The following is a 17,255-nucleotide window of genomic DNA, read 5'->3' as shown; positions in this document are numbered from 1 at the left end:
CATGTCACGTCTGTAGGTTTATATAACAGTTATAATTAATTAAACTAAAACACGTACACATATTTCTGTGTTAAACTAAGTACATCCTAACTTCACAAAGACAAACACAGTCCAACATCACCATCTACTGACTACACGGGTTTAGAGCAGCGTGATCATGTGACTACATTTGCACAAACATGAGTATCAAGCTAGTTGCAAACTGTCTGTATCAGTGTTTCCATTCTGAAAGATGTGGAGAGGTTTTAAAAAATGAAATACATATGAAATAAAATAAATTAATAAATCATAACACTTTTAGATTCAAATATTTGATTGAATAAGCAATTCAAGATTTCCAACTTATGATGACAACATAAAGTCTATTCATATATTTTAATGACACAGTAAGTATGTTATATTACTGTGAACATTTAAATATTTAAAGACATAATTAAAGAGATCATCAAGAAATCCTTATTGGACCTCTTTTAAATGTAAAAATGCTGCAGATGTTTGGTAAAAGTAGATCCACAACGACTGCATCCCTGCATCTGTTTCTTTCCTGGTAAAAATTAAAGCAACAATAATGATGACAAAACAGTAAAAACAAACCAAAAAAACGATAAAAACAGAAATGCTACTCAAAACATAAACCTGCTTAACAGATGCTGATCAGTACGACAGAAAATCTTCATCACCTCATCATGACGAGAGCAGATGTTCTCCTGGAGCTTCTTGGAGGGGGCCACCAGCTTGTGTTTCTTTAATGGAGCTGCATCATAGTGAGGTTGGAGGTGTTTCTCACAGTAAGAGGCTGGACAAGATAAACAGGACTTGATGGCTTTCAGCTTCCTCCCAGTACAAACATCACAGGCCACATTTTCAGGTCCAGCAGAGATCAGCTGGAGCAGCTTGGAGTCCAGTCTTCTTCAGCTGCTCCACTAAAGCTGTAAACATGGTGTTTTTCTCCAGAAAAAAAAAGTTTCCTACACCCTACATTTAAATATGTATCACTCTGAACTTTGCCAAGATGTGTCACCCTCATTTAAATTGTAGAAGACTGGACTTTGGTTATATAAGACGATAAGAGAAAATAATGTATTTAAATTTACTGCCATGCATTTGCTCTTTTCTGCCAACAAGTAACACTGATAAACCCAGCTAAACAAACCATGCAAACAAACAGTAACATCTCCACATAAACTAACAACACCTGCACAGCAAATTCAAAAGTGTTAAATGTTTTGGTGTTAATAGTCTTCTTGCAAAAGTAGAGTTAATTTTACTCTAAGTAGAGTCACATTCTTTTAATGTAAGTCCGAGGTGTAAAATGATAGTAGTTAAAATCGAGTGTTAAAAATGAGTGTTTCTATGTCAAATCTGGAGGTGTTACAATGGAAACATTAACTCTTGACCTCTTAACTCTGAACTCCTACAGGGGCTATGACACCAACAGAGTAAATTCACAGACTCCGCCCCCAGCACGGCTCCAATCGAAGCTGAAGTGAAGCCGTTTCAGAACATTTTGCTCTACATATTTGAGTTGTTTGCCATGCTTGGTAAGTCATTTTTTCAAAGATTGTTTCAATTGTTATTATGAGCTTTTACTTCTGTGGCTCTTTGGAGTTGAGACAAAGCTGTGTGGAAGGCAGTAGCCATGTTGCTCGGTGATAGCATAATATTCTGTTTTAGCTAGCTGAAAGGTATTGTTTGCGGGCAAATACCACAGCCTTGAAAAAAAGCTTGCATGTGAATTTTCAGTCAAACTTTTGGTCAAATACACCTAAAACAATGTGTAGAATGTGAAACGTTGGTATAATGGTGCTACTTGAAGCCTGAAAACGATCGCCCATAAAAAAAACAAAAACGAGCAAACAGCAGTAGCAGACGTCCTGACTGGGTTCTACGTTAGCATAGATCCCTCCAGAGTTTTGTGCACACGGTTTAGGTAAAAATTAAAAAGGTTGAGGTTTTACATTTAGTTCAGTATTACCTGTTGCCTGTGTCTTTGTCTTTTGGGAAAATACTTTACACAAGTAATGGCTCAAAGAGGATTCCTTTTTTTTACTGGGCTGCAATTGTTTACTGGATTATTTGTGCCATTAATTAGTGTCAACTAATTTTTATTCAATCTCCGCACAGGATATGCTTGTGAAGATGGAATATGGGGGAGAGCAGAAGTGCGTTGAAGTTCCACAAAGGGATGAATGAAGGACATGCATATTGTATTGAAGAAATAAGTGACGAGAATGCTGTTATTTGCATTTACCATGTCAGACCTTTTGATAAACAAAATTCTAATGAAAGTGAGAACATGTATACTGTTACATCTTTCAGAAAATGTTTTGAAATTGTGGTGCACAGTTCAGAATAAATGTTTTCAAAAACCATTGCATCTTTTTAGTAAATGTTTATTTCCAAAAGAAATTTCTAGAAGTTCAGAACAGTAACATAGAATGAATTATATATATATATATATATATATATATATATATATATATATATATATATATATATATATATATATATATTATTATTATTTTTTTTTTTTTTGTGTGTTTTAGTTATCAGTTTGTTGTTTGTTTTATGTTTGTTTGTCTGTTTGTTTATTTTTTGGTTTTGAATTGTACACTGTATTATGTTATGTAATTATGTACTATTTGTGAAAATAAAAAGGAAAAAAGTTAAAAAAATAAAAAAATTAACACTCTCTGGTGTGGACCCATATAGACACTTTAATAGTGTTGAAATCAAATCCGACAGTGTTAATTTGGACATGCTGGATTTGCTGTGTGCAATTAAATAAACCTTAAACCATAGCAATACCTACAACTGCAGATCACAACGTTTGCATCTTAACTAAACCCTTAAATACAACACTTAAAACACAAGACAGGAACTCCTAAAGCTGCCTGTAATAAACCACCTCAGGAGCTGCAGCACCTTCCTTGTAGATTTTGCAACTACTGCAACATATACAATGAATCACTGGAACTATTTCCACTGAACCTGCAAATGATAACGCTCCAGATCAACCGTGCAATCATCAATGCAAGAAGAGAACACTATCACTTCTGCAACAAAATAACTCCTAAAACCAGCAATCTTAACCAAAGGTTGTCCTGCATTTATCTTTACAGAATATCGTGACCTGCTCAACCTGTAAGCCAAACCAGCGCCCCACGCTTCTCATTTATGAGTTCTCAGTAGTGATTTTTTATTTTTCTGAACAACCATTGACAGACTCTGCCACACAGTGACACATGTCAATGTTTTGATCACCAACAATGCTGAGAGAACATAAAGGAAGAAGGTGCTAAATCTGGCAGCTTAGTGCTTGAAAGAACTTCTGCAACTAAACAAACTTTGGTCAGCTCAGTTCTTATGTTCAAAACTTATGTTTAATGTTTTCACTGATCAATAATTTTAGAACTGACTCTGTGTGTGTGTGTGTGTTTGTTTGTTTGTTTGTTTGTTTGTTTGTTTATTTTACCGAGTTTTTATTAAATACTAAGGTAAAAAGAAAAAAAACAGTCTATGAGCAATACCTCATTAAGAATCATTCAAAGCTACATGTGCAGTACTCCGTACAGCTTACATCCTTAGAGAGTAACCACTTCAAGCATTAACCCTTTGAGGTTCACACCAAGAAAACTGCAATTTAAGAAATAATCCTTTGCATTGTTTATTCCTTTAGAACAACAGCAACAAAGTTTAGATATTTTTTAACCAACTCCAGCTTCTCGTGTTCCTTCTTCCTGATATTGCTGTCATTCGGAACCGCTACATCGATCACTACGGCCGTCTTCTTCTGTTTGTCTACCACCACTATGTCCGGTTGGTTAGCCACCACCATTTTGTCCGTCTGTATCTGGAAGTCCCACAGGATCTTAGCTCGGTCATTCTCCACCACTCTTGGGGGCATCTCCCATTTTGACCTCGGGACTTCCAGGTTATACTCGGCACAGATGTTCCTGTACACTATATATATATATAGAGAGAGGGGGTTCAGTCTAATATGTGTGCTCCAGTGAGACATTAGACTTCAGTAAAACTATGCAGTTACCTAATTATGCCCAGTGTTTAATCTCCACTGAGAGCTAAAACTCAGTTTTAAAGCTGTGTGCTGGTGAGCGTAAACTGTGACTATCACCATGTTACATGGGCGCTACAGAAACATGAAACAAGGCAGAATTGTTATTAAAATGATTGCATTGTTGTCCGAAGACATTACTGCTACTAACACATCCATATCTGCCACACAGAGCTCCACATGTACTGCTCATTTAGAACAAATGACTGTCAGCAAACGAGGACACAATCACACAGCCCACTGTCTTTGTTAGATGCGCGCCTGTTTCAGCAAAGTTCACAAACTCCCTCCAACACAACGTCCGGCCCACTGTGCGGCTCCACCAATGAGATCCGAGGGCCCGCGCAGTGGTATTAGCATACAGCCTGTATAAAAAGCGCCGCTCTCGGTCAAACAGCTCGTTCGTTACTGCAGAGTATCGAGGAGAGAAAAATGCCTGAACCCGCCAAGTCCGCGCCCAAGAAGGGCTCCAAGAAAGCCGTGACCAAGACCGCCGGCAAGGGCGGCAAGAAGAAGAGAAAGACCAGGAAGGAGAGCTACGCCATCTACGTGTACAAGGTGCTGAAGCAGGTCCACCCCGACACCGGGATCTCCTCCAAAGCCATGAGCATCATGAACTCGTTTGTCAACGACATCTTCGAGCGCATCGCAGCCGAGGCATCTCGCCTGGCCCACTACAACAAGCGCTCCACCATCACTTCCAGGGAGATCCAGACCGCAGTGCGCCTCCTTCTCCCCGGTGAGCTGGCCAAGCACGCCGTGTCTGAGGGCACAAAGGCCGTCACCAAGTACACGAGCTCAAAGTAAACTGACTGCATCTCATACGTCAACACAACGGCTCTTTTCAGAGCCACACACGTCATACTGACGAGCAGAATTCCAACTGTTAAACATGCAGCGCACTATGTTACAACTACTGTAATCGCGGATGTGCACCTTTGTGTCACTGGGTGCTATCAATCCGCTGTACCGACCCCCAGTCAACAGAAATGTGTTCCGGTTTTTACTTTGTAGTCACTTTGTCTTTCTACGAACACAATTAATGCGACTTTTTATTTAACACTTGGTTTTAGTTCAAAGTGTACTTTTCTTCTTCTGACATGCAAAGTTGAGCAGTCATTAGATTAAAATGCTTTGGCACAAAACTAGTAGCAACATTCATGTTGCAGCTTTTCATTGCATGGTCGTGTCTGTATCGTTTCAGTCGTCTGTATTCATCTTGTTGCAGTTTTCTGCTTCTGCTGTGAGGTCCCACCTCCATGCACTTACACAATTATTCGCTAGACGGGTATTTCTTATAAATGATATCATATTAGGGAAATTTTCCTATACATATCTTTGACCTGGAGTAGAATTGATTATGAAATGGAAAGAAAAAATGCTTATGAACTTACAAATTAGCAACATGATCCGTTTAAGGTAACCCTTTTCCATTTTTATGGAATTTGGAATTAAGAGAATTTGTTCCACTGTGCGAAAAGGCTGGAGTGCAGAAAAACTGGTAGAGATGCAGTTACAGTGTACCTGGGCCCCACCAACTATCAGCTAAAGAGAAGAAATAAATTCAATTGCTGCACATTTTCTAGACCCGTCTGTGGTCCTGTCTGTTATATGCAGCACCATGCTCTTGCTTCACTGTTAAAAGTTATCAACTACATTTTAAAATGTGCTATTAAACACATAATACATTTATAGATGCATATTATTATTAAAATATATAATATTGTTTTATTTTTATTTTTTTTAAAGCCTACACTGGCTGTTGTAGTGGAGGGACACATTTTATTCCAAGCTGAGCGCGTACTGCTATTTATTTTACCATGTATTTATTTCATTACTCGTTTCATAACCATTTTGATTCATGTACATTTGAACATATGGAGTTCTGTAGTGTTAAGGCCCTCCCAGCTGGAGGAGAAGAGTCAGTGGCTGCCCTGTGTCCCCCCCCTCAGTAGTTTTCCACTAAAGCTGAGGATGAAAGTTGCGATTTGGTGTGAGCCTCCCTTCGGTTAGACATAATTTGTCAGTAACAAAAGACAACATTTCCACATTTAGAGAATAGAAGAGTGGGCGGGGCCACTGAGCTTCGAGCGGTCCAGCGATCAGTCTGTTTTCTTTTACGTCCGCCGAGCACAGATAATAACACGGCTCCGTGGGGTTGAGATTCATTCGAATTTGTTCGTTCAGAGAAGAAACAATAACCATGAGTGGACGAGGCAAGGGCGGCAAAGGACTCGGAAAAGGAGGCGCCAAGCGTCACCGTAAAGTTCTCCGTGATAACATCCAGGGCATCACCAAACCGGCCATCCGCCGTCTGGCTCGCCGCGGCGGAGTGAAGCGTATCTCCGGTCTGATCTACGAGGAGACCCGCGGTGTGCTCAAGGTGTTTCTGGAGAACGTCATCCGTGACGCCGTCACCTACACTGAGCACGCTAAGAGGAAGACTGTGACCGCCATGGATGTGGTGTACGCTCTGAAGAGGCAGGGCCGCACTCTGTACGGCTTTGGCGGTTAAACTCATTCGACCTAATCCATCAAACGGCTCTTTTAAGAGCCACACACTTTCACTTTCAGAGCTTTGTTCTGCCATCTTGTTGGGTTTTTTATTTTTTTTAAAATCATGATTCAGGCAAGTCCTGAAAGTTATCAAAATATCTGCCAGTATCCCCCAAGCAACTTCTGAAGTAATACGTTATAACTTAACAATTACCAACTGAGATTCCTAAAATTAACTCTTCATTTTTCTAGAGTCTATAAAATTAAGCTGTTTATCATGTGTGCTTTCCTTTCTCCTTAACTGACAGAGCCACAAACTGAACTTAAAGTTACAGACCTATTCAATACCACTGTTTCATTAAACTTCCATATAGCAGGAGTGTAGACCAAAAGAAAACTGAAAGATTTCACTGATTAACCAGTTTATTTGTAAATGCTGTCCTGCCACAAATCCGCTTAAAGCAGAAGTACTTATTAGTGATGGGATTTCTGGCTCGGCTAACTAAAAAGAGCCAGCTCTTCAGGTTGTTTTGTTGCTTTAATTTATTAACAATAACAAGAAATTATGCACAAAAGGAATTACTACTGCAAAATAAAGTTTTGTTTTTTTTTATTTATATATGTGTGCAGTGGCCCCTGGAGACAAAGCATGTACAAACTCCAAAGCATATTCCTAGTGTTAATTGAACTTCCGAAACAGAACTACCTAGATCACTTAAATTACAGAAATGAAAGCATATGGGTATTGTTTGTGTATTTATACACAAGCACTCATATATATTCAAGTAATTTTTTTTAAAAAAGTTCATTTACCTGTTACTACCACACACTAAATCCGGTCGTTAGTACTTCCTGGCTTGTGTAGCCACTAGGTAACAAAAGCTCAACACCGCGCCGAGCATCCTGGAGCACTTCTGTTGTGTTTTGTACGTGTTTTGGAGTTCGTATGCGCTTTGTCTCTAGGGTCCATCGTAAATATACTTTTTATTCACTCCACATAAAATGAAATAAATCATATATTACAAAAATCAACTATTCAGTTCAACTTTTAACTATTTACATTTTCATCTTTTTCCTTTTAAACAAATTTAAAGTGAAACAACACCAAACACTGCAAACCACAACACAATTAAATATAAATTATAATATGAAAACAAAAAGAAGATGCATATTCTCTGTCATATGGACCTGCATGAATAAACTTTCTGAATCCTTTATCATCTGCAACTGAAAATAGTTGTGGATGATTACTACACCTTTCTAATGTGACGTTGTTGTCCGTGGCTCTCTTTCCCCCTCTCTTCCTCCTGATCTGTTCCTGTGCTACTGAGATTGTGACTACCGCCCTCCCCTCCTTCCCAGCGCAAAGCACAACCCACAATCATAAGAAAAGTGAAAGAGAGAGAGAGAGAGAGAGAGAGAGAGAAAACAACCCACATCTTGCGATAAGGAGCCGGCTCGCATCGTTCACGTCAAAGATCCGGCTCTAAGAGCCATTTCGTTCGCAACCGACACATCACCAGTGCTTATGTAGTATGTCTTTTTTTTTTTAAGATAACCAACCCACCTTTGATCTAGTACAGCAGGGGTCCCCAATCCCAGTCCACGAGGGCCGGTCCACGAGCCGGTGTCCCTGCAGGTTTTAGATCTCACCCTGGATCAACACACCTGAATCACATGATTAGTTCATTACCAGGCGTCTGGAGAACTTCAAGACATGTTGAGAAGGTAATTTATCCATTTAAGTCAGCTGTGATGGATCAAGGACATCTAAAACCTACAGGGACACCGGCCCACGTCAACTGGGATTGGGGACCGCTGTAGTAGAGGGTGGACATGCGTGGATGAAGCCCTATGAAGCTTTTGAAGCCTCTTCCTGATGTGTGCCTGAAATTTTATTTTCACCAACATGTCTGTTTAAACTGCAAACAAAATATCAAAGGCAACTGTTAATGCTCTGTGATGAAATGACCCACATCGCAAACAAGAAGTTTCGCCAGATTGTCTACGTTGACGTGCTTCCAGGTAAAGAAAAAAAAAAAAGAAAAAAAGGAGAAATATACTTTCCTACATTTGCAATTCTACATGCTTTTAAACAATTTAAAAAGTACAATTCATAGTTTGTGAATTACTTAATGTTTAATTACTATTGAACAAATGACCGACTAAGAATTTTAGACTTTAGTTTACTTCAGTCATATTCCATATAAATCAGGTATCATACAAAAAAAAAAAAAAGCTTGAAATACAGTCATGACAATAAAAGAATATGACTTTAAGGACCTAACATTACTTCAGTTATAGGACACTGTGTTGGTTCTGTCACCTGACAATAGGACATAGATGACAAGAATAAAATGGGTAGCTGCTTCAGTGTTTCTGTCAGTTTGTGCAGATCTTGATATTTGTCTCAAAAATGAACCCTATGAATATGTGAGTACCATTAGGATGAAATTGTGTCACCAACATGTTAACGTTAGATAACATTTTAACAGCCTCTGCAAACCAATAATAACATGTGTAGTTTAGAGTATTTTATAGCACATTTAAACAATAGGAGTCTACGCTTTATACGTCAGAGCACTTGGCCTATCATATCATCTAGTACAAAGCACTGAAATGTGATGAGCTTTGGAAAATAATTAATGAAACCAAAAATGAAGGTGTAATTCAATATAAGTATGCAAATAAAGATGAAAACCTTTCAATAGTTAAAAATATACAAGACAAAATATTATCTGAAAGCATGAGAGACGTGGTATGGCTCATCTCGCTCGGGCGCCTCCCTGTGAGGGCGGTGGTACAATGGAGTTGTTTTGTTACCACCATGTAATGTCCTATGACAGACTGTGATGAAGATGAGACCCTAGAACATCTTCTGTTGGATTGTTATAGGACAACTGAGATCAGGCAGAAGATGACAGAGATTGGCTATGATGTGGATGTTAATATTAAAGCAGTTAAATATGGTTTGTTTAAAGAAAAAATGTGTGATGACAAAAGGAGACTCTTTTGCTTAGTAATGTGTGTAATAAACACACATATTTGGAAAACCCGTGCCAAAGGAGTGTTAGAACAAAAGATGATAAGTAGTGATGTGGTGAGTAAACATGATTACAGACCTGCGGAGAAGACGAACAATGGACCTGAAACTTGGGAAAGTTTTCCCCTGGAACGAATTAAAACTGTAAGTCTTGTGAACGCTGTGTGGACTCAGATTTTCCTCCTTGTTGTATGTGCTCATGGTTTTGTATATGTATGTGTATGTGCATTTTATATGTAAATAAAGTTAAAAAAAAAAAAAAAGAAAATACGTGAATTATTAAAGGAGGAAGCCATTACAACAGCATAAAACAATTCATGCTTTTAAAAAAAGAAAAAAAAATTAAAAAACGTTTTGTAATGGAAGTCGGTGAATTCCATGTTCATGCCAACTGTAGTTTCTACAATAGAAAGAGCATGAAGATTGAAGTGCGAGTATGAGCTGCTACTACTACTGGACCGAGCTCTTGGTGTGAGTGAGGTGGCTCTGAAAAGAGCCGTTGTTGGTAGGAGAGCGTGCAGCTTAAGCTCTCTCTCCGCGGATGCGGCGAGCCAGCTGGATGTCTTTGGGCATGATGGTGACCCTTTTGGCGTGGATGGCGCACAGGTTGGTGTCCTCGAAGAGTCCGACCAGGTAAGCCTCGCTGGCCTCCTGCAGAGCCATGACAGCAGAGCTCTGGAAGCGCAGGTCGGTCTTGAAGTCTTGAGCGATCTCGCGGACCAGGCGCTGGAAGGGCAGCTTGCGGATCAGCAGCTCGGTGGATTTCTGGTAACGGCGGATCTCGCGCAGAGCCACGGTACCAGGCCTATAACGGTGGGGCTTCTTGACGCCTCCGGTGGCCGGGGCGCTCTTACGAGCAGCCTTGGTGGCCAGCTGCTTCCTGGGGGCTTTGCCGCCAGTGGATTTGCGAGCGGTCTGCTTGGTTCTTGCCATTCTTCCTCACTTTTCTTTCCCTGTGATACGAGCAGAAAATGTAGCGAACAGAGGAGACTCGCTGCTCTTATACTGTGTGACTGGCTGTGACGCGGTGCCGCTCCGGCTCGTGATTGGTGACGGGCTCCACGTGGAGCACCGCCCGCCTCGGTGTGTGCTGCTCATTGGAGAAAAGTGCATTGATGTTGCGCGCTGCCGCAAGTCTCTCTGCGATTGGTGCGTGACGAAGCTGCGCGCGCTCTGCGGAAATATAAGCGAGGCTTTGAGCTGATCGGGCCACATTTTCTCTTAGTCTCGATACTACGAAGAAAAGAACCTGTCAAAATGAGTGGACGCGGAAAGACCGGAGGAACCGGACGAACAATGGACCTGAAACTTGGGAAAGTTTTCCCCTGGAACGAATTGAAACTGTAAGTCTTGTGAGCGTTGTGTGGACTCAGATGCTAGATTTTCCTCCTTGTTTCTCCCTTTTGTATGTGCTCAAGGTTTTGTATATGTAATTGTATGTGTATGTGCATTTTATATGTAAACTTGTTTACTTTAAATAAAGTTTTTTAAAAAAAAAAAAAAAGAAAGACCGGAGGCAAAGCCAGAGCTAAGGCCAAGACCCGCTCATCCCGTGCCGGGCTTCAGTTCCCCGTGGGTCGTGTCCACAGGCTGCTGCGTAAAGGTAACTATGCCGAGCGTGTGGGAGCCGGCGCCCCCGTTTACCTGGCAGCTGTGCTCGAGTACCTGACAGCTGAGATCCTGGAGCTGGCTGGCAACGCAGCCCGCGACAACAAGAAGACTCGTATCATCCCGCGTCACCTGCAGCTGGCTGTGCGCAACGACGAGGAGCTCAACAAGCTTCTGGGGGGAGTCACCATCGCTCAGGGTGGTGTGCTGCCCAACATCCAGGCTGTGCTGCTGCCCAAGAAGACCGAGAAGCCCGCCAAGGCCAAGTAAACGCAAAGCGCTCGGGTTCACCAACAACAAAGGCTCTTTTAAGAGCCAAACACTTCTCTCTGAGCAAACATCCTTCTTTCTGTTAGTGTTTGTAACAACTTGTGTCCTGGGAAATGTAGATTATGCATCTTGATTTACTTTGAAGTGTACCTTCATGTCATCTTAGTCACGGACTGAAATCCACCTTCAAAAAAAACACTAGAGCTGTGTGCGTTTAGTCTATTCTTTTGTGAATAAAACAAACTTTAGGTCTTGATATAAAACTGAAGCAAAAAGCTCTGTCTCCTGCGTTGTGGTGTGGGGTCGTGTTCAACCTCATTGCTCATCTTACTGATTAAGAATACATTGGATGTCACTAATTATTAGCTTAACTGACTGTGGACACTCATCATGGTTCACGCTCTTTATAATTAAAACAGTTTCTAAGCTCATGGAAACAGACAACACGCAGTTCAAACCTTGTTAAACACAGGAAAATATAACAACGTGAGGTGGAGAGGGACAGGTGGAGGAAAATGTGCAGCTGTTTGCGACGTGTTCAGCGCTGCTGCTGAATTTGGGACATTTTCTCAAGGCACTTACATCTACGCTTAGGGTTTAGTGTCTATTGTGAGTAGAATAAAACAATTCGAAGAATAGAATGTGTTTAGGTTTACTTAGATAATAGGGGGCAGCTGGTGATCAGAAGAACAGGAAATGATTCCTAAGTGTGGGTTTTGTTAGAATGACTTTGTCAACCTGTTTTAAGGACAATAGTGGATTTTTGTTCTCAAAGCTTTTCATGCGACCTTAAACCTCTCAAGAATGACACTAAGTTGCTGAACCCTGACCTCTGACGTGCCAAATCAGTTGGTTCAGCTATAAACTTTGGTGTGTAACTGTATAGTATGAAAAATGCATTGACAGTGGGGGTCTGCCTGTTATAAAGTGAGTGAAATCTGCCTCAGCCAAGAACAAGAAGCCACAGTTACTAGTCTGGGAAGAGGACAGTGGAGGGGGACACAGGGCAGCCCCGGACTCTTCTTCAGCTGGGATATCCAAAGAATCGGTGAGGTCAAGAAGTAAACTCAAGACTATATTTTGAAATAATATATAGTTTTTTAAACCTACAAATGATTAACAGAATGGTTTTATTGTGTTATTATAGGAGTTGTGTCGCCAAATAACAACATAAATCGCCTTGAGGCGACTTATGTTGTGATTTGGCGCTATATAAATAAAATTGAATTGAATTGAAAATAATTTAATTCCCCTCATCCTTCACGCTACAGAGCTCCATGGTAAAATAAATAGCAGTACGGGCTCAGCTTGGAGTAAAATGTGTCCTTGAAATCACACAATATCAATTCAACTGGACTAGATTTCGTCAGGTAAAGTTGTAGATTAGAGCATTTCAAGTGGATTATATTAGCTGGGTATCATTAAAATATACAGTGTACTTCCAGTACAACAGCCAGTGTAGGCTTTTAAAAAACTCAATATTTCATACGTGAATAATAACATGCATCTATGAATGTATTATGTGTTGTTTAATAGAATACTTTAAAATGTAGTTGCTGACCTTTAACAGTTTATTTCTTGTATGATGTTTCACAGTAAAAGAAGCGGTGTGATGCTTGTATTACGAAGGTGTGATTGTAAATATTGAGTTGTTAATATTTGTATTCTTATAGTTGTAGACTTGCTTAGACAGCACTAATGTGCACCATGATAGTAATCCAAGTTGTAATTGTAATGAGGACAATGGAGGAAAAAAGCGCTTTAATAATAAGGACATTATTGTGAATGACAGAGTGGTGAGTGAGTGAGAGGAAGGAGCTCTTGTGTGTTGCTGTGGTGGCTCTGAGAAGAGCCGTTGTTGAGTGTGAGAGCGGTGTCAGCTCACTTCTTCTTGGCTGCTGTGGCCGCCTTCTTGACTTTGGGCTTGGCGGCCTTCTTGGCGGGGGATTTCTTTGTTGCGGGAGCCTTCTTGAGCACCTTCTTGGGGCTCTTTGCTGCTTTCTTGGGGCTTTTGGGCGCTTTCTTGGCCGCCGCTGCGGGCTTCTTGGCCTTCTTTGGCGACTTCTTAGCGGCTGCGGGCTTCTTAGCTGCTGCCTTCTTGGGCGACTTCTTAGCAGCTGCTGCCGGTTTCTTGGCTTTGGCCGCGGCGGGCTTCTTGGCTTTAGGAGCGGCTTTCTTTGCGGGCTTCTTGGCTTTGCTCTCAGTAACCTTCTTGTTCATCTTGAAGGATCCGGAGGCCCCGGTGCCCTTGGTCTGCACCAGAGTGCCCTTCGCCACCAGGCTCTTGATGGCGGTCTTGACGCGGGCCTTGTTCTTGTCCACATCGTAGCCTCCGGCAGCCAGAGCCTTCTTGAGCGCGGCTGCGGACACGCCGCTGCGCTCCTTGGAAGCGGCCACGGTTTTCACAATCAGCTCGCCCACGCTGGGGCCGACCTTCTTGGGCTTAGAAGCCGTCGTCTTCTTCTTCTTGGCCGCCTTGGCCGGGACGACAGCAGGTGCGGGAGCTTCCTCGGACATTTTCCTCTTTCGCGTCTGATCGAGATTCACGGTACAGTGATGGCAAGTCGGAAGCGCCACGCTGCACTTAAACGCATCATGAGAACCGTGGAGAGTGAAGGCAGCGCGCGCAGCTCTCGCGTGTCTCGCAATGCTTCATTTTGTGTTTCGTGTCTCGGGATCAAAGAGCTTAAAGTGAGTGTGAGAGCAGCACTGCAGGTCGACAGTGGAGCCGTCCACAGCGGGCTTGTGTCTCCTCGTCCAGGCCTCGTGTCGGGCTCTCGTGCTCTCTGCTCTCGGTTCGTGGAGCTCCCAAAGCTCGGCGACTCGGTGCGGAGCTCAGCGCTGCTCGGCGGCTTCTTGGACTCTTTTCTCTGCTAAAACCGGTGGAGCCGCAGCAGAGCTCCGTAAAAAGCCTTTTCCAGCTGATACACATGTTTGTTCACGCACTCCGAGTTAAAAGCAGCATCTGGTGAGCGCAGCTGTGGGACAAAGTGACGCTGCGAGCTCCCAGCAAACACACCGATGCTGCTGGAGGCCCACGGAGCAGCGAGACCTGTGTGACAGCTGCTCGCTTCTAACCAAAGCACAGTTTCACTCACATTGTTGTACAGAAGCTTCATTAGTGACCTTACAGCAGCTCGCTTCCACACTTTGGCTCTGATCTCTTAGTCTGCATTGACTCAGTTTCCTTCTACAGTTACTGACTCTACAATAAACAACAGCAGTGAATGAACACGTGACTACACAGATCCACAAACTGATCACTGCGTATCTCAATGTGTAATACTCAATACCTGCTAAAAACACACAGCCATCTCACTGTTAATCACTCTCTTTCGCTATTAGTCAAATTATTTTATCCTTGTATCTATTCTATTTATTATTATCATAATATAATAAGGTTGTTGTTGTTATTATTTGTTATTTATTTTATCCTGCTCTGCCCATGTCGGTGCATTTCCCAGCTCTGGCACTAATAAAGCTTGTCTCATGCCCAGTATATCTCTGCTCCTCTTTCTGGAGGATTCTGTTATTATCCCACCTACTGAAAAATATGTGACCACAGTTTTTTTTGTGCATAAGTCAAATCCTGAACCATACCCCTGACCCACACCATCATGTGCTGACCAAAAATCCCCTCTGAACACCACAGGAAATCATTCCTACCTCCTGTACAACTCCATCTTATGCACAGCACTTACTACAATAGTTGCATTATATAAAAGGTGGCTATGGAGCCATCAAATTAGGAGTTAGATTGAAGAAAGCTTTGATGGAAATTCCTCTGGGAATTGCAGAAAGCTGGATGTGAAGGACACAGCAGGGCCTGCCTGTGGCATAGGCAGTATAGGCAAATGCTAACAGTGTCATCCATCCAGGGGCACCACAAGTGAGGAAAAAACAATTAAAATGCTTTGTTGATGCTAGTTTTGTGCCAAAGCATTTTAAACTAATGACTGCTCAACTTTGCATGTCAGAAGAAGAAAAGTACACTTTGAACTAAAACCAAGTGTTAAATAAAAAGTCGCATTAATTGTGTTCGTAGAAAGACAAAGTGACTACAAAGTAAAAACCGGAACACATTTCGACCAACATTTCTGTTGGTCGGTACAGCGGATTGATAGCACCCAGTGACACAAAGGTGCACATCCGCGATTACAGTAGTTGTAACATAGTGAGCTGCATGTTTAACAGTTGGAATTCTGCTCGTCAGTATGACGTGTGTGTGGCTCTGAAAAGAGCCGTTGTGTTGACGTATGAGATGCAGTCAGTTTACTTTGAGCTCGTGTACTTGGTGACGGCCTTTGTGCCCTCAGACACGGCGTGCTTGGCCAGCTCACCGGGGAGAAGGAGGCGCACTGCGGTCTGGATCTCCCTGGAAGTGATGGTGGAGCGCTTGTTGTAGTGGGCCAGGCGAGATGCCTCGGCTGCGATGCGCTCGAAGATGTCGTTGACAAACGAGTTCATGATGCTCATGGCTTTGGAGGAGATCCCGGTGTCGGGGTGGACCTGCTTCAGCACCTTGTACACGTAGATGGCGTAGCTCTCCTTCCTGGTCTTTCTCTTCTTCTTGCCGCCCTTGCCGGCGGTCTTGGTCACGGCTTTCTTGGAGCCCTTCTTGGGCGCGGACTTGGCGGGTTCAGGCATTTTCTCTCGTCGATACTCTGCAGTAACGAATGAGCTCCGTGACCGAGAGCGGCGCTTTTTATACAGGCTGTATGCTAATACCACTGCGCGGGCCCTCGGATCTCATTGGTGGAGCCGCACAGTGGGCCGGACGTTGTGTTGGAGGGAGTTTGTGAACTTTGCTGAAACAGGCGCGCATCTAACAAAGACAGTGGGCTGTGTGATTGTGTCCTCGTTTGCTGACAGTCATTTGTTCTAAATGAGCAGTACATGTAGAGCTCTGTGTGGCAGATATGGATGTGTTAGTAGCAGTAATGTCTTCGGACAACAATGCAATCATTTTAATAACAATTCTGCCTTGTTTCATGTTTCTGTAGCGCCCATGTAACATGGTGATAGTCACAGTTTACGCTCACCAGCACACAGCTTTAAAACTGAGTTTTAGCTCTCAGTGGAGATTAAACACTGGGCATAATTAGGTAACTGCATAGTTTTACTGAAGTCTAATGTCTCACTGGAGCACACATATTAGACTGAACCCCCTCTCTCTATATATATATAGGGTACAGGAACATCTGTGCCGAGTATAACCTGGAAGTCCCGAGGTCAAAATGGGAGATGCCCCCAAGGGTGGTGGAGAATGACCGAGCTAAGATCCTGTGGGACTTCCAGATACAGACGGACAAAATGGTGGTGGCTAACCAACCGGACATAGTGGTGGTAGACAAACAGAAGAAGACGGCTCAAATTTAAACTTTAAGCTTAATTCCTTGAGTCAGTAAAGTCAGTCAGTAAAAGTCAGTAAAAATCCATAAATAAAAAAGGGTTAAACAAAATTCAGCTACTAAATAAAGTTGAAGCAAATCTTATTACAAATCTGTAATAAATTAAATTAAATTAAAATTAAATTAAATCTGTGAGTACTGTAAAAATAAACTTCTATAATTAATGTGATTTATTTTTGTGTTGTTGATACTTGTGAGGTTATGTCAGTGACAGGACTGCACTGTCTGCACCGATGTCCTCTGTGTGTGTTTCAGACAGGGGAGACGTCACTTATGGATGACATCATCATCGAACACAAGATAACAGTCAAAGACTACAGAGGTACAGCTGTTGATCTTTTAGTACAAAGAT

The 17,255-nt window shown here is 42.1% G+C and overlaps 5 protein-coding genes, 1 long non-coding RNA gene and 1 pseudogene across 7 annotated transcripts; 4 read left to right on the top strand and 3 right to left on the bottom strand.

Moving 5' to 3' along the window:
* Nucleotides 1-1,401: 1,401 nt before the first annotated feature.
* LOC145421892 (uncharacterized) lies at nucleotides 1,402-2,372 on the top strand. The gene is made up of 2 exons (XR_013903273.1): nucleotides 1,402-1,541; nucleotides 2,125-2,372. It is a non-coding gene; the product is annotated as an uncharacterized LOC145421892 (long non-coding RNA).
* Nucleotides 2,373-4,474: 2,102 nt separating this feature from the next.
* On the top strand, nucleotides 4,475-5,220 carry LOC113017170 (histone H2B 1/2). Its single transcript, XM_026160332.2, has one exon. The coding sequence runs from the start codon at nucleotides 4,508-4,510 to the stop codon at nucleotides 4,880-4,882; it is 375 nt and encodes a 124-aa protein (XP_026016117.1). The 5' UTR covers nucleotides 4,475-4,507; the 3' UTR covers nucleotides 4,883-5,220.
* A 581-nt stretch (nucleotides 5,221-5,801) lies between these two features.
* On the top strand, nucleotides 5,802-6,636 carry LOC113017172 (histone H4). Its single transcript, XM_080298688.1, has one exon. The coding sequence runs from the start codon at nucleotides 6,279-6,281 to the stop codon at nucleotides 6,588-6,590; it is 312 nt and encodes a 103-aa protein (XP_080154814.1). The 5' UTR covers nucleotides 5,802-6,278; the 3' UTR covers nucleotides 6,591-6,636.
* A 2,107-nt stretch (nucleotides 6,637-8,743) lies between these two features.
* LOC113017167 (histone H3) lies at nucleotides 8,744-11,110 on the bottom strand. The gene has a single exon (XM_080298686.1). It carries the CDS (start codon nucleotides 10,545-10,547, stop codon nucleotides 10,137-10,139), a length of 411 nt encoding a protein of 136 aa, XP_080154812.1. The 5' UTR covers nucleotides 10,548-11,110; the 3' UTR covers nucleotides 8,744-10,136.
* On the top strand, nucleotides 10,872-11,767 carry LOC113017169 (histone H2A-like). The gene is made up of 2 exons (XM_080295845.1): nucleotides 10,872-10,957; nucleotides 11,105-11,767. The coding sequence occupies exons 1-2, from the start codon at nucleotides 10,872-10,874 to the stop codon at nucleotides 11,490-11,492; spliced, it is 474 nt and encodes a 157-aa protein (XP_080151971.1). The 3' UTR covers nucleotides 11,493-11,767.
* A 513-nt stretch (nucleotides 11,768-12,280) lies between these two features.
* On the bottom strand, nucleotides 12,281-14,986 carry LOC113017165 (histone H1 pseudogene; annotated as a pseudogene). The gene has a single exon (XR_013906284.1). The product of XR_013906284.1 is annotated as a histone H1 pseudogene (transcript).
* A 675-nt stretch (nucleotides 14,987-15,661) lies between these two features.
* LOC113017171 (histone H2B 1/2) lies at nucleotides 15,662-16,170 on the bottom strand. The gene has a single exon (XM_026160333.2). The coding sequence runs from the start codon at nucleotides 16,137-16,139 to the stop codon at nucleotides 15,765-15,767; it is 375 nt and encodes a 124-aa protein (XP_026016118.1). The 5' UTR covers nucleotides 16,140-16,170; the 3' UTR covers nucleotides 15,662-15,764.
* Between the last annotated feature and the right edge of the window lie 1,085 nt (nucleotides 16,171-17,255).

This window comes from Astatotilapia calliptera, chromosome 3 (assembly GCF_964374335.1).
Source record: "Astatotilapia calliptera chromosome 3, fAstCal68.1, whole genome shotgun sequence".
In the NCBI taxonomy this organism is placed as follows: Eukaryota; Metazoa; Chordata; class Actinopteri; order Cichliformes; family Cichlidae; genus Astatotilapia; species Astatotilapia calliptera.
The sequence above is the reverse complement of the archived record's forward strand: the minus strand, read 5'-3'. Positions and strand labels throughout refer to the sequence as shown.

Excerpts from the sequence above, each read along its gene's own strand:
- LOC113017167 (XM_080298686.1), bottom strand. The coding sequence starts at position 10,547 with ATGGCAAGAACCAAGCAGACCGCTCGCAAATCCACTGGCGGCAAAGCC.
- LOC113017169 (XM_080295845.1), top strand. The coding sequence starts at position 10,872 with ATGAGTGGACGCGGAAAGACCGGAGGAACCGGACGAACAATGGACCTG. Across the intron at positions 10,958-11,104 it reads CCCTGGAACGAATTGAAACT|AAAAAAAAAAAAAAGAAAGA; the intron begins GTAAGTCTTGTG and ends TAAAGTTTTTTA.
- LOC113017171 (XM_026160333.2), bottom strand. The coding sequence starts at position 16,139 with ATGCCTGAACCCGCCAAGTCCGCGCCCAAGAAGGGCTCCAAGAAAGCC.
- LOC113017172 (XM_080298688.1), top strand. The coding sequence starts at position 6,279 with ATGAGTGGACGAGGCAAGGGCGGCAAAGGACTCGGAAAAGGAGGCGCC.
- LOC113017170 (XM_026160332.2), top strand. The coding sequence starts at position 4,508 with ATGCCTGAACCCGCCAAGTCCGCGCCCAAGAAGGGCTCCAAGAAAGCC.